At 40.0% G+C, this 14,923-nt stretch overlaps 1 protein-coding gene across 1 annotated transcript in view; it reads left to right on the top strand.

Annotated features, from left to right (window-relative positions):
- The first annotated feature begins 9 nt into the window (after positions 1-9).
- The window catches only part of LOC306970274 (unconventional myosin-XVIIIa-like), a 50,781-nt gene continuing 35,867 nt past the window's right edge, over positions 10-14,923 (top strand). Inside the window, exons 1-12 of the mRNA XM_079566188.1 lie at positions 10-90; positions 959-1,853; positions 7,931-8,767; positions 10,816-10,872; positions 11,891-11,978; positions 12,217-12,323; positions 12,412-12,588; positions 12,923-13,133; positions 13,202-13,344; positions 13,443-13,543; positions 13,652-13,715; positions 13,810-13,954. Of these exons, the coding sequence (XP_079422314.1) occupies positions 1,056-1,853; positions 7,931-8,767; positions 10,816-10,872; positions 11,891-11,978; positions 12,217-12,323; positions 12,412-12,588; positions 12,923-13,133; positions 13,202-13,344; positions 13,443-13,543; positions 13,652-13,715; positions 13,810-13,954 (2,728 nt within the window). The 5' untranslated portion in view covers positions 10-90; positions 959-1,055. The remainder of the gene's footprint in view (positions 91-958; positions 1,854-7,930; positions 8,768-10,815; positions 10,873-11,890; positions 11,979-12,216; positions 12,324-12,411; positions 12,589-12,922; positions 13,134-13,201; positions 13,345-13,442; positions 13,544-13,651; positions 13,716-13,809; positions 13,955-14,923) is intronic.

Below are 14,923 nucleotides of genomic sequence, written 5' to 3'. Positions count from 1 at the left end.
AAGTTTCCACATTTTCACACACCTTCTGCATGTCCCATGGACGAATATGATGAAAACTTCAGGGATGCAGCCTTTTGCCTCCAGGTGCAGGTAGGCTATTGTCCTGTGTTCAAGTAACTCTTGTGTTGTTTTATTTAACGTCGCCGCGGTCTGTTATGGACAGAATCATTCCCTGAGGGGAGAGAGAATGAGGGCAAAGCAGATTAAAGGGAGAGCATTACACACAAGCTGTAGTCTGTAACAAGTAACCATGCTTCTCCATTTGTACAGTCCATTCATTCAGGCTCAATGCTGTCAAGCATTTTAGTCGTTAATTGCAGTCATTATTGGATTTTTTTCAAACTATGTAAAAGAGTAAAATACATTGGTAAATAAATGATAGCTGTATTAATAATAACAGATTAAAGGTTGAAGTTATTGTTAATTATTGCCAATGATGGAATAGGGATGCTGTCCCATAATTGCTGAAGATGTGCTTCAAAGCTGTAAGTAGACCAGCTTGTTATTCGTCACTGGCTACGTAAAAATAAATGAATCCAATAAATTAAAATAAATTGTCCTTAGAACATACAGTGGGAGGAAAATGTATGTGAACTCTTTGGAATTTCTCCTGTGAATGTTACATGCTATGGCCGATAAAAATATGACAACATGTATTTGTTTGGGTGGTATTAGTTTAAGACACTGTTTACTCATTCTTGTGATTTTAGCAAAGATCAGACCACAATTTATGACCATTTAGGCAGAAATGTACTGTAAGAAATTCCAAAGGGTTCACATACTTTTGTATCCCACTATAAATGTACGTTTAATGTATTTTTTAAATCAAAAATACGATAAAGTTTGTAAAGGCAACCAAGTTTGAACTTGATGCATTTACACTTCAATTTGAACACACCTTATGTATTTAATATACAATGATCTAACTGAAATTTCTTTGTTCTTGTTTTTCTTACAGACAACCAAGTAGTGTATTGGAACCGTTCTAATAAAGACACCATATCCGTGGGGAAGATTTGGTTTGATGTCACTGATTCAACCCACCAAACACAGCCATGTTTAATCTAATAAAGAAAGACAAAGAGAAAGAAAAGGAGTTGGGGAAGAAAGAAAAGAAAGACAGAAAGGACAAGAAAGAGCGGATGTCTCAGGCCGAGCTCAAAAGCCTGGAGGAAATGAGCATACGCCGAGGGTTCTTCAACCTTAACCGTGGAAGTACTAAGAGGGAGTCCAAGACGAGGTTGGAGATTTCTGGACCTATTCCAATTAAAGTTGTGAGCAATGCTGAACTTAACCTTACAGACCTTGGGCCTAGCAGTAATGTGACAGAACATCCTCGAAACTCTGTGAAAGAGAAAGCTGCTAAATTTGAGGAACTTGCGATCTCTGGGCAAAAGCATCTGTCACAGAAGCCCAGAAAAGTTGTTATTCCTGATCTAGTGGAAAGGATCTTCCCTGATGTGGACCTTCAACTTCCTAATATCATCCCCCCACCTGCACCGGACGTACGGGAACTCAAACTACAACGTCGAAACACTGGAGATTTTGGGTTTTCTTTACGCAGGTCCACCATGTTAGACAGGCAGCCTGATGGGCAGGTGTATCGACGCGTTGTGCACTTTGCAGAGCCCGGGGCAGGGCCCAAGGAGCGGGCTCTTGCTTTGGTTCCAGGGGACAGGCTGGTGGAGATCAATGGGCTGAACGTGGAGAACAGGAGCAGGGATGAGATTGTGGAGATGATCCGCCAGTCTGGAGAAGTGGTCCGCCTCAAGGTGCAGCCCATCATTGAGCTGAGCGAGCTGAACCGCAGCTGGATGAGGACAACTCAGGGCCTGCACAAGGAGGGCTTGGATGTAAGTAAAGTTGAATTCCATTAGTCACACAGGAAGATCAAGATCAGACCTGAGACACATACTACATCAGCTGTCTGTTGACTGTGTTGCCCCCTTATTATTTTCACAGGATCATTTTATGAATTGATTTAGCCAGTGCCAAACCTGTGTAAATCACTGCATATGAAGCAGCAGTTGTCATGACCTAAGAAAAGCGACGACAAGATTTTTGAGTATTCCAGTAATTGCGATATTTGAATTTAGTTTTCAACACTTGGGTCGTATAACTCACAGACATTTCTTGTCACCACTACTTAGTCGTAAACTAAAGCATTAATTCGTACACTTTACAACAATGATTCACTTTACAAGATGTTTCGTACAATCCATCCTAAAACGTCGTCCCAGGATTACATTCCTAAAGTCTTTCGATCAGTTGTTTGTCTTTGTTCTACTAGACATGTCTGCATCACTAAACTTTTGACACTGGTAATGAGCTTTGTGTTTGGGGAGTGTTTGCGTTTGAAACACTTGGCGAGAGAAGCGAATGTGTTCTAGTGTGTGCATAATCCTCCTCCCCTCCCTTTGCTCCTTTGACACCAAACAATGGGACGCTAAAGGAGACAACGGCCCAAACATTGCCACAACCCATGGCCATATGGTCCCGGGAGACTTGGCTGGCAGCCCATTCATCTCTTTTTGCTTGGTTTATTAAAAGCAACAAGTAGAGACTAGAGTAATATCAGGACAAGTTCTTTATTAGCTGTCATGGCAAACGTCTAGTTTGTTTGGTGGAGAAAATCTGATTGTAACCATTATTGTAACTTTTTCAAGGTCAGTTTGAATACTGTGTTGCAGCATTTGGGAACGTTAAAGTGACCCATCTAGCATCTTGTCTCTGCTTCTGTCCTACTTTGCACCAATCCAAATATTCATCATTAGAGAGGAAGAAAAAAAGGAGAAAGTGTGCTTGTGAGACTGACCTAGAACCAACAGAACTATTTATAGGTGGTTATAATAAGATGTGGATTGAAGAGAAGAGCTTTTTGACAGAGATGGTTTTCATGTGGGATGAATTACAATATTGTTATCTGACTGGTTTCCTTTATTGCCATGTTAATGGAGTACAATTTAGTTTGCAATAATTACTACCATAGCAGCTTAAGGCAATGAAATAAACAAATAAAATAAAGTATAGTATACAATACATAAATTAGCATGTAGCTTAGAATTAGAGTGAAACTTACTGGAGTCGAGATGGCTCAAATTTTTTTTTTTTCCGGCTGATTGGTGTAAATCAATTGATCAAAATCACTACTAAGCCGCTCTTTTTCCAACTGTTGTTCAGTGACCTCATTGTGGCAGTTCTTTCAAGCTTATTGGTGGACTTATTTGACCCCATGAACTTCATCACCGTAATTCCCACATGCCCAGTAATGTTCATAATATCCTTTCCTCACTTGTAAAATCTATTCTTGTACACCAAACCCAGGTTTATCATGAGGAAATTAGCATGTTTAATCTCCTGCCCATTAAAATTACATCCCCATTTCCAGATACGAAACGAGAGCCTTAGGCCTGGATTAGAAGGGGGCGGGGAGTTTGCAGATAAACCGGTTGTTTTTATAGTCAGAGTACAGCATATAGACAATAACGTACAGACTTGAAATAAACAAAGCCAATTCAAAGTCTGTCATGTGCCCTAATGATTGGTTTCACACTCAGTGTAATTGTGGAATATGAGCCCCTATGTTGCTTTGTTATTGTTGTAAAAATGTACTGTTTGACATCACAATAATATTGTGAAATAAAGATATAGAAGTGCTATACACCGAATCATATCGATTTAGGTCAGAAAGAGGCAGTGGTGTTCATGTCATATACGAGCTCTTAATCTTCGCTCTGTAGCTGCACAATGCTGTGGCCCAGTAACTGACTCAGGGGATTAACAGGCACCGGCTACACAGCGTGTTTGGCTGGTGTTATGCTGCTCTAATGCATTAGTGGAGGATATGTTGGAAATGGAACGCTATATTTTTGGGAAACTTTTAGGTTAGGTTCATTTTTTTATTGTCCCAAAGGGAATTTACCCTGGTCTTGCAGTGTAGTGGGTTGCTACATTATAATTTAGTTTTAGTTTATTTGTCACAGTTTATTTGACACACATATACAGTTAAAGATGCAGTGAAATTTTCTTTTGTGCCGTCCAGCTGCCACAACAACAACAACAACAACATCATAGACAAGACAATATATACTACTACGGGAGCAGGTGTTACTCACATATACAATAACAACAAGAGTAAAGGGAAACTGTCTGTCAGCCCATTCTGCACATTTTTGATAGAAAATATGTAAATGCTTTAACAATAATTGCACACAATTATAGTTTGAGCCCGACCCTATCTCTGTTTTTTATTTTCACATTGATTATGTGAATTGTATGGGTTTTCTTGTGCCAAATAATATGATGAACATTGTGCAGAAGTCCTGAGAATAGCTCACAAGATCACATTTAGCACCCTCTTGTGGGTTTAAGGTGTATGTGCCCTCATATTGAAGCGCCACAACAGTGCAAAGTAAGGATTTTAAAGATAATATCTGATATGAGCAACACAGTGCTATGAATAAAGACAGGTGTAGTGTAATTACTAATATTATTGGCTCAAAAATTAAACTGTACTTTATGGGATGTAGCCTTTACCACCTCATGCACAAGTACGAGGATGTTGTTTACTCATTTTTCATTGATTTATAAATGATCTCAGTGAATGTTCATTGTCTTGGCTTTCACTTATTTGGACATGTACAGTATGACTGGGTTATAGCTTTATGCAATTACTTGATTTAGTCTGGCTAGAGTTGGAGGTTTCTGGGATGTTTATACCTGATGAGTGGTCTGTCATCAGAGGAGAACACTAGCTGTGGGGAGAGTCCCAGTGATAATTGGCATACTTGTGCAAACTATTTATAGCTCTTGTGTGTTTCAGCAGCTGTCCCTCTTCTATCACATTACGCCCCTCCAGTGCCCGGACCACAGCTCTAACATGTGCACCATGACCCCGCCCAGAGGCTTCCACCCATACTCACTCACAGCACATTTTGTGGACTTGAGTCTCGGTACCCTGACTGTAGCCGATCAGGGGCTCGCGCGGCGTCTGGGAGGTTAACTGGGCCTAGAGAGGAGGTAATGAGTGCAGGTCTCCGGTGGACTGCCCCATGTGTGCATGTGTGTGATGTGGAATGAGCTCGGAGTCTGCATGCTCTGCCGGGCTGCTCCGTTTGGGTTCTGGAGGACGAGTGACACAGAATGGCTGCCTTGGCTGCTCAAACTATTTATAGGGGTTGACCATGGGGTTGAATGATGAAAGCCAGGCCAGACAGAGTGCAACTTGTTGATGCACTTTTCACGCTTGTTGTGCTGCTTGAGGTTGGGATTTGAATATTAGAGTATGAACAGGTGGAGTCGACATATCGAAGTGACGAAATTCATTGTATTTGTACAACGCACATTTGGCTGAGATATTCTTTATTCAAATTAATTGCAACCGTGGTCATTAGTCATTGCATGTACAATACTGCGAGTATTGACATAACTTGACAGAGAAGTTCTGTAGTATGTAATGTGTATGGCAATAAAGAAGGCATTCATTAATTCAAAATAATACTTTTCAATCAAAACAATCCAAGTAAAAGAGTAATCTAAACTGCAGTGGTTCTCAAATGGTGTATCTTCGGGACCGTCTTTCATCTCATCCTGATAAACCGCAACCCTATTTAAAATACTATATATTTCAACTCAATAAAAACATTTAGCAGTTTGACCCTGTTATAAAATGAAATCGTGTGAAATAGAAATGCAGTATTCTATTAGTATTGATCGTAAGGCTGACTTACAAAAACTATTTATCACAGTAGTTCTCAAATGGAGACCCTTTTCTGTGGGTCATCAGCTTAGTCTTAAATCACTGATCATTGATTGACTGCGGAATTCTTCCGCAGTCAATTATTGGTTTTCATGTTCTTTATTATTATTCCTCTTCCATCTTTTTCCCGATTTTCTAGAGCTTTCAGCACCTTCATGCTTTGTGCAATTTATGCAAGTTATGCATCAAAATGTTCCGCATGTTGAGGAGAAGGGTGCTATTACTTTTGGGACTTCTGCAACTTACGGTTTTTCCGCAATCGGCCAAAATGTCGGAGATTTTTCCCATTGACTTATAATGGGGCTGCCGCAAATCCATGCTTTTCTGCCCTTTTTTCTGCATTTTCTGCAATTTCTGCACTTTGTGCATGTTCAGCTTATGCAACTTGTGGGTTTTGAGAAAAAATTGGCCTTTTGCAGATTTCCAGTTTTTTTATACGAGAGTTTGAAATTTTTGCATTGGTGTGTATGGGGGAATCCAGCCAATGGGGAGACTCCAGGCCTTTCAGCCATTTGTGCAGCTTCTGCCAATCAAGCACTGAGGCCATTTCAACAGTTTGACCAGTTTATGGAATATAAAAGTTTATGCAATATTAACAATTTATGCAAATTAAACCACTTTATGCATTTTAAAGTGTTTATGCAACTTAAGAGTTTATGCCATTTAGGATTTATGAATTTTAAAGAGTTTATGCAATTTACATAATTTATGCAAATTAACCCATTCATGCATTTTACCACTTTATGCAGTTTATACAGTTTATGCAACATGACATTTTATGCATTTTACCAGTTTATGCAAATTAGATTATGCAAATTAGGCAATTTATGCAATTTGAACAGTTTATGCAATTTCTGCATTCGCTTCCCGCAATTCCGCAGTCAATCGCAATGGCACAGCCATTGCATTTCTAGTTTGTTTTGATATTCACTTTTATGATCAATGCTTAAATAGACAAAACCTCTGTGAAGAAATGCTTTACTTTGACATTTAACATTATAGGTGTAGTGGCTTGTCATGATACAGAATGTTGAAGTTGGGTCCCAAAGCTAAACCAACTCATCAATTGCCATTTCCCGGCAAAGTACTGATCATTTATCAGTCAACAATGATTGATAAATGAATGATGAAATGGTAAATAAAGTGTTTCTCCGTAAATAAAGTGTTTCTCTAATTAGCTCCTTCAGTCCTCAAAATGAATGAAACAATAAGAAACAAGTTAAACCCAAAAAAAAGAAAAAAAGAAAAATACGCTAACCCACTAGTTGAGAGCCACTGTTTTAAACCACCTCACCACTACATCCATTCCTTTTACTGCTGTTGGTGCTTTGAATTTCAGCAGCTTCTGCATGATAGACCTGATGTGAACCTGATCATCAGTCCATCACTAAAGTACATTCTCCTCTTGTCTCCTCTCACTGTTTCCCCACCACCTCTGTACGCTCCACCCCACACAGCTTGTTCAATGACTTTTGGCCTGTCACCATGGCGTACAAATCACGCTTTTCATTCTGGGAAAAAAAGGGAAGTCTTGTGTTTTTTGTTGTATTTTTTGGCTTTCTTTTGGGCTTGCTGTTTGTTTGTGTGGCAATGTACTTGGTTTTGGAAATGTTATTCTGTCAATTTGATCTTTGTGTCACTTCTTTTGTATAGGTCAAAGTTGAAAACAGGTCAGATGTAAGTGTCTCATGTGCTTGAATTTAATGTAAATGTTTAATAGGCAACTTAAGATTCGTAATAGCCAATTTCAGGCCAAACACACAACACTTTTTACACAGAAAAACATGATCTCTCTTTAATTGTTTTTAATGTATGTATTGATTTATTAAAGATGGCTCTTTTAGTATTAATTTATTATTATTATTATTATTATTATTATTATTATTACTATTATTATTATTATTATTATTATTGTGACTTCATGTCTCATTTGCAAGGAAGACCTGTTTTTGTTACTTTCCATGGCAGCAGAAATTGTGCCTTAACATTCATGCATAAGAATTACCTATTACGAGTGTATCACGAAGCAGAACATGTTAATATATGTGTGCTCATAACCAAATTAGAAGATAATTGCATTCAGATAATGCTGCTGCTGTTTTAAACGTTTCTTACCAAATTGCTTCCAGGCACAACTGTTAAGTGCTAACCTCCTATTCTCTGTGTATTCAGTCTGATGTGGATAGTAGTCCGCCTCAGGTAGTCTCCAAGCCAGTGCTAGAGGCAGAGAAGCCTCCACAGTCAACTGTATCACGTCCTGAACAGAGCAGCTCCGACACAGCCATGGGTGGGCCGGACGCTCCAGGGGAGGAGCAGGGCAAGAAGGTGATCAGGGTGGTCAGAAGAGTTGTTCGGCGAGTGGTTCCTGCTGGGACAGAAGAGGCAAAACAAGCTGAAGCTTCAGACGGTGCCCGATCTGCAGCCACTGCAGACAAGGATGATATCTCCATGGGGCTGGCCAGTCTGATGGGCAGGAGCCGGACCAAGGAGCACCGGATTCGCACTCGTACCCAGGACCGCAAAGAGGAGCTCAAGCAAGAGGAGCAAAAGGAAGAAGTGGCGACTTCCGCATCCAGTACAACTCCAACCACGTCTGTGCAAGCAAAGCCCAATCCACTCACTCCTCCAACTGGGTTCATTCCTACTCCTAAACCTGACCCATTAGCTCCTCCACCCGGGTTTATACCTGCTCCGAAGCCGAAACTGGACCCCCTAGCACCGCCATCAGGCTTCATCCCTCCCCCTAAACCGGACCCCTTTGCACCTCCATCCGGCTTCATCCCACCCCCGAAACCAGACCCTGTTGCCCCAGCAACTAGTTTTGTTCCCACTCCTAAGCCAGACCCTCTCGCTCCACCCGCAGGCTTCATCCCTGCACCTAAACCGACACCTAAACAGAATCAGTTACCTCGAATTCCTGGATTTCTTCCTAAAAGCGACCCCCTGAGCCCTCCTGCAGGCTTTATACCTCGGCCCAAGTCACAAGCCGCCCCGCTGAAGAAACCGGAGGTACACACATTGACTGCATGCCTGATGCTTAACCACCAGGTGGCACTTGCTGCATTCAAATCTTACAGATAGCAGTAAATTGTTCATACTTGTTTTTATTGATGCCCTCTCCTCTGTTTCTTTGTGGGACGTTAAAGTTTGTAGAAAAATGACATTGGCCATGCATATATCGAGGTATGATCAGAAACATTAGTGGGTGTAAGGGCAGAGTAAATCTTTCCATCCTTTGGCATACATTCTAACTCATGACAAGAGATGCAACAGATTTAGGGTAGGTCAAGGTCCTAAAAAAATCTCCCTGGGCTAATTATGGTCTTGACAGTTAATCTGAGTGCCACATCTGTAACTTTTCTATAACTATAACCCATTTCCACAAACATTATAAATCATAAATTTTCCCATTCTAATCCATTTTGCTTTCATTTGTATGTGTTTGTCCTCTGTGTTTGTTCACTTGCTTATTAAATTAAAAGGTAAAGGACGTTTCATCCACTGATTCATTATCCCAGACTGTGAATGAACTGACATCTCCAAAGGTACATCCAACACTGTTCATTGTCATACATAGAGTGTGCATTTTCTGCTTGTCTACTTACATTTCTTTCATCGTATGTACATTTGTGGCTACCCACACATAGGCTCCTGAGCTGATCCCCACAGAGGAAGACCACAAGCGTGTAATGAGGATCTTTGCTGCCAATAACAACAATGTAACTTCTGTCTTACATAATGTGCTTGGTCTGTACCTGTCATGCATTGCCAGTGTTAGCTTGCTTCCAAAGAATATCCCATTATTCAATGGGCTCCGATTACGAGGGATCCCCAAGTTGCTATTCAAGTTTGCAACCATAGCTCAAAAATAATTTTAAGTATGATTTTTTGAAATCTCTTTACCTGGTTTATTAAAAGCATGTGGTGGAAAATACAGTACCACTCTCATTTTTATAATATTACTTTCTGCCTTTCTTTGTGATTGTATACCTTTTGTTTGGTTTTCATGTTTTAATATTTGTTCTCTCTGCTATGATTTTTCCCCTCCCTCCAAACTGTCCCCGTGCGTCTCTTTTGGCCCCTCTGTGGGTCACTGGATCTTGACTTGCTGCTGCCCTCTTTATTGTTTGCATGGCTAGCGTGCCAGAGGCCGTAAATCCTCTCAGGTATACCGTGGGTCGCCTGTGGACTTGACTCCCTCGATTTCAGAGTGCAAAACTTTAAAGCCTGTTTTTCCCTTCACTGACATCGGCATGACCTTGTTTTGTTTGAGTCCATTCACTTTCTAATTCCCTGAGCCAGTCGTTGAATGTCAATAGACTGAATGCTGAATAATAATCCATACTTACAAGTAGTATATGTTGCAAACAAAGAGGAAAATTAGAGAGCCAAATGTTCCGACTTGGACTGTAACCATATATGCTGCAAAAGCATTTAGTGATATGTGGATATGTGATATGCAAACCTTTTTCGAAGTGTAGATTGTTTGTCCATTATTGTTTTTCTAATCTTTGTGAAGTTTGGTTGATTGGAAATCTAAGCTTTGTTTTTGGTTGCTATGTCATTAATTCTGCATTTGCAGTTGCCTGTTTGTTGAAGGGTAGGTGTACTAGGCTCAATTTGCTGCAGCTTATTTGTATCAGAATCAGATTAACTTTATGGATGCCTGAGGCGGAATTTGTTTCATCTACTGACAAAAATCTCAACGGTGAAAGAGAGAAAATTGGTTGCAATTTAAAAATATGCAATACAATGCAAAAACAAACAAAACCAAAGTGTATTTATTTGAGTGCACTTGTCTAACTAAACATCTGGGACTTCCTGAAAACTTTCACTTGACTCCAATGAATTTGGCGAATCTTTTTCTCCTTTCTACTCGGAGATACTTACGTGGACAACTCACCAGCATCCATTTGTTATAAAAGCACTGTTGCACCATCCTTTCCCTCGCTTTTACTTTCTTGGTAGTACCTCGTGTTGGAATGCATTTTTCTTTTTCTTGTCTCCCACAGAACAACTTATTTCCTTGATAAATTATCTTTCTGTTTTTCCCCCAGTCCAAGCCAGCTGAGGACCCTGTGGCCATCCTTCAGGCAGCGCATACAGCTGCAAAGGTTTGGCCCTCGTGCTTGTGTTGGTGCCGTCCCTCTGTTGTTCACTGTGATGTGTTTTTTAAATACATTTTGAATTTCCATGTCAGCCATAGTATTTGTTTTGTGTTGGTTGTTTAAGTCATTAAATTCACTGTTGGTAATGCTTTGTATAGCTGTTAAAATGCCTAAAAGTGCAACTCTGTAAAAAGAAAGCTGCCGCTGTACTTTGCTCTTGAAGGCCACTCTTTTAGCAGTTGTTTTGTCCTTCTATTATGCTGTAAAAGCTGGCATTTGTGAAAAAGACAATTGTGTGCATTGTACATCTTATTGCAAAAGATTTATATAAAACTCAAGGCCAGTTGCTATCTGCTGCGGGGATAGTTGATGCGAGCATTACTGAGACAATAAAGTTCCACTTTACACCCTGAAAGTAGAGGAGCGTGCAATCCCTGTAAAGTCGTGGGATGTAAGTAGCTCACACAGACATTACGAAAGTTAGGAAGAAGTTTGGACAGCAACTTTGACAGTAAAGTTTAAACTTAACTCTCTCCCTTTATAAAGGCCTTTTTGAATATTGCTTTGAATTTAATTCTGCAATTTACAGAACAGTCTATTTACCTGTTACGCTATATTTTATACTACCTTGATACATTACACCAAACTAAATCTAGTACAACGTAATCTGCTTTGTAACAATTTGTAATAACTGTATGAAGTACACAATGGAATGATGTGCATTAGTACTTTGGAGGTATATAACGTAATAAGATATGGACATAAAACATTATGTACCTCCAAACTACAAATGCACATTATTCCATCATGTTTGAAACCCATAAGTTATTACACATTGTTACGATGCACATTACATAGTACTAAATTTGGCAGCTACAACATATTATGGGTAGTGTAAAGTGCTACCCAAGTGGCTAATTGAAAAATCATCCATTTGTAACCATTCATTATCTCATTCAATGACATAATGATAAATAAAGTCTTATATATATATTTCTCCCATTTTTCTCCCCGTTATGAACAGAGCAAGACTGAGGAGCAGATCACAGCGGAGAAGACCTGGTACAACAGTGAAAAAGTATGGCTGGTCCACAAGGATGGTTTCTCAATGGGTAAGCAAGATTGCATCGGGAATACATACGTGTACGAGCTGTAATTAGCATTCTTAATTCAAACCATGCATGCTTTTAATCTTGAGTGAGCTTGTTCCGATATAATGAAGCCGAGACAGTAATAAAAGATATACAACCACAAGACATTAGCAGACATGTAAGATGTGATGAAGCTTTGGCGCTCAGGTCAAGATCACACGTCATGATAAATTATTTCTGGCCTTTTGCGGTAACACAGCGACTCTCCTGAAGACAGAAGCCGGCAGTCTGCCAGAAGGGAAGGTGAAAATCCGCCTGGAGAGTGATGGATCTTTATTGGATGTGGATGAGGATGATGTAGAGAAGGTATTTAATCATCAAATCAACCTGCGAACATCATCAATTACAGATGACGTCCCCGTGAGTATGTGACCCCTCTGACTTTGAACCACAGGCAAACCCTCCGCTGTTCGACCGTGTGGAGGACCTGGCCTCTCTGCAGTATCTCAATGAGTCCAGCGTGATGCATTCCCTCCGCCAACGTTATGGGGCCAACCTGGTGCACAGCCACGCCGGGCCCAGCATGGTGGTCATTAACCCCATTAGTGCCCCCTCCATGTACTCGGAAAAGGTATGCCACACTCCATGTACATAATAATACATTTCCTATGCAATGACACAACGTTATATACAATAAAAAGACCTACCTTGTGCACTCTATGGTCAGTATCACATTATCACCTGCTTATTATTGATGGTAATATCACTTTCTGCAATCACCAGCTGTCCAATATGCTTCCCCACATGCTCCACGCTAAAATATGTTGTGTATTTGACTCTCAAGCCTCATCTTCTAAACAATTCAAACAAGATTCAACCACTGCAGACCAGGAACACTGATACATGGAAATATTCAGAAACACTTGTCTCGATGTCCCGAACATATATCGCATATTCTTTTGTAGGTGATGCAAATGTTTAAGGGCTGCAGGAGAGAGGACACTGGCCCTCATGTCTACAGCATGGCCCAGACTGCCTACAGAAACCTTCTCACGACCCGCCAAGACCAGTCCATTGTTTTGCTTGGAAAGAGTGGCAGCGGCAAGACCACCAACTGCCAACACATCATCCAATATCTGATTGCAATTGCTGGTTGTACCAACAAAAGCTTCTCAGGTCGGTGTAACTAAATTATCGCCCAATGTTTCTGCTCTCCAGTCGTTTATAACGCTTGTTTCCCATAGCCGAGAAATGGCAGGCTGTGTACACCGTTTTGGAGGCATTTGGAAATGCGTCTACGAGCTTGAATGGGAATGCAAGTCGTTTTTCACATATTGTTTCATTGGACTTTGACCAGTCAGGCCAGGTGACATCTGCCTCAATACAGGTAAAACATTTAATATTTCACATTTTTTATTTCATATTTCAATCCAATCCAATCACCACTATTAATTAAAAAGTAAATTATATGCAATGGTTGTGTAGACCCTATTAATGGAGAAAGCAAGAGTGACAAGGAGACCAGAAGGAGAGTCGACATTCAATGTCTTTTACTACTTAATGGCTGGAGTGGAGAGTTCTTTAAGGTCAGAAATGTTTACATTTAAATATTACATTAGTGTATTGAATTAAAGAGGGTGCTTAAAGGTAATGTGACAACTTGTTAATATTTACTGTGTCTCTTTTCCCTCAAGAACGGAACTGCATCTGAATCATTTTTCTGAAAATAATGCTTTTGGAATTATGCCTCAAACAAAGGTAAACTTCATTCCCAAAATGGCTTAATATGTTTTATGAAATGTCACATTGTTTTACTTTTAATATGTGAATCTCATTATGGTCTCATTGGCAGCCTGAAGACAAGCAGCGTGCATCTCAGCAGTTCTCCAAGCTTCAAGCAGCCATGAAGGTTTTGGGCATAACTCCAGACGAGCAGAGGGCCTTCTGGCTTGTCCTTGGTGCCATCTACCATCTTGGATCTGCTGGGGCAACCAAAGGTAAGACTTTGGAGTATTATAAATAGGTTGATTTCATTTTGATTTAACACACATTCACATAATATGTGAATATTCTGCAAATACTATTTTTTTTTCACTTCCATTGGTGGAAATAAGACTGTCCTCTTCTACAACTTTGCACCAGATTGTCTTGCCACTGTCCATTTCCATAATATCAATGAAGTTTAAGCACAGTGTTAAGAAGTAGCCCACTAACACCACCACACTGTGGCGTAAAGATGAACTATACTATACATATAATAAGTAATTATAACCAGTCATTTTAATTGCAGGTGCTAAACGTGTTCAAACCATTTTCATGCTTCATTTATTATTGTAGGTAAGATGAAGTGAGTGACGCAAGGAGCTGTAATCTGCATGAACTGAAATATGCACCTGTACAGTGTACAGCTGTCGTCAGACTTTGCAACAGCTCAAATCTACAGTTTTAAAAAATTGACCTACATGTATGGATCTAAGGACGTTGTTATATACTGTGTTGCTTGTTGAAATTGTTGAAAGTTAAAAATGTGTGACGATTAATATCTGCAAATGAAACAGCTTCAACATTATGCGTATTTTCTATAAGTAATGAGCACTATTTCATAGTTTGAAATGCACTGTGTTCAATACAAACAAATTAAACAGGTTCAGATTCGAGCTTAGCTGTTTTTTGCCTGTGCTTTTGGTTCCCTTTGCAGAGTTCCCTCTCGAGACACTATTTCCCCCTCTCTCACCAGTTATACAAGATTGCATGCCATTTTTAAAACAATCCTCCACACCTGCCCGCAAGACTTTCCTATGGCTGTGGTCCATCATCTAGGGACAGTTTTGGAAAGAAAACAATTTAAATCCTTGTTGCATCTGCTCCTGGGAAAAAAGACACAGCCCACTTTGTTCTTTATACTCCTCGGCTGTTTGTCCTTCTGCAGTCCTTCTGTTTATCCCATGACAATTGTTGGGAGTAAA

Source organism: Gobius niger, assembly GCF_951799975.1.
Source record: "Gobius niger genome assembly, chromosome: 11".
Classification (NCBI taxonomy): domain Eukaryota; kingdom Metazoa; phylum Chordata; class Actinopteri; order Gobiiformes; family Gobiidae; genus Gobius; species Gobius niger.
This window is presented reverse-complemented; position numbering and strand designations above follow the sequence as displayed.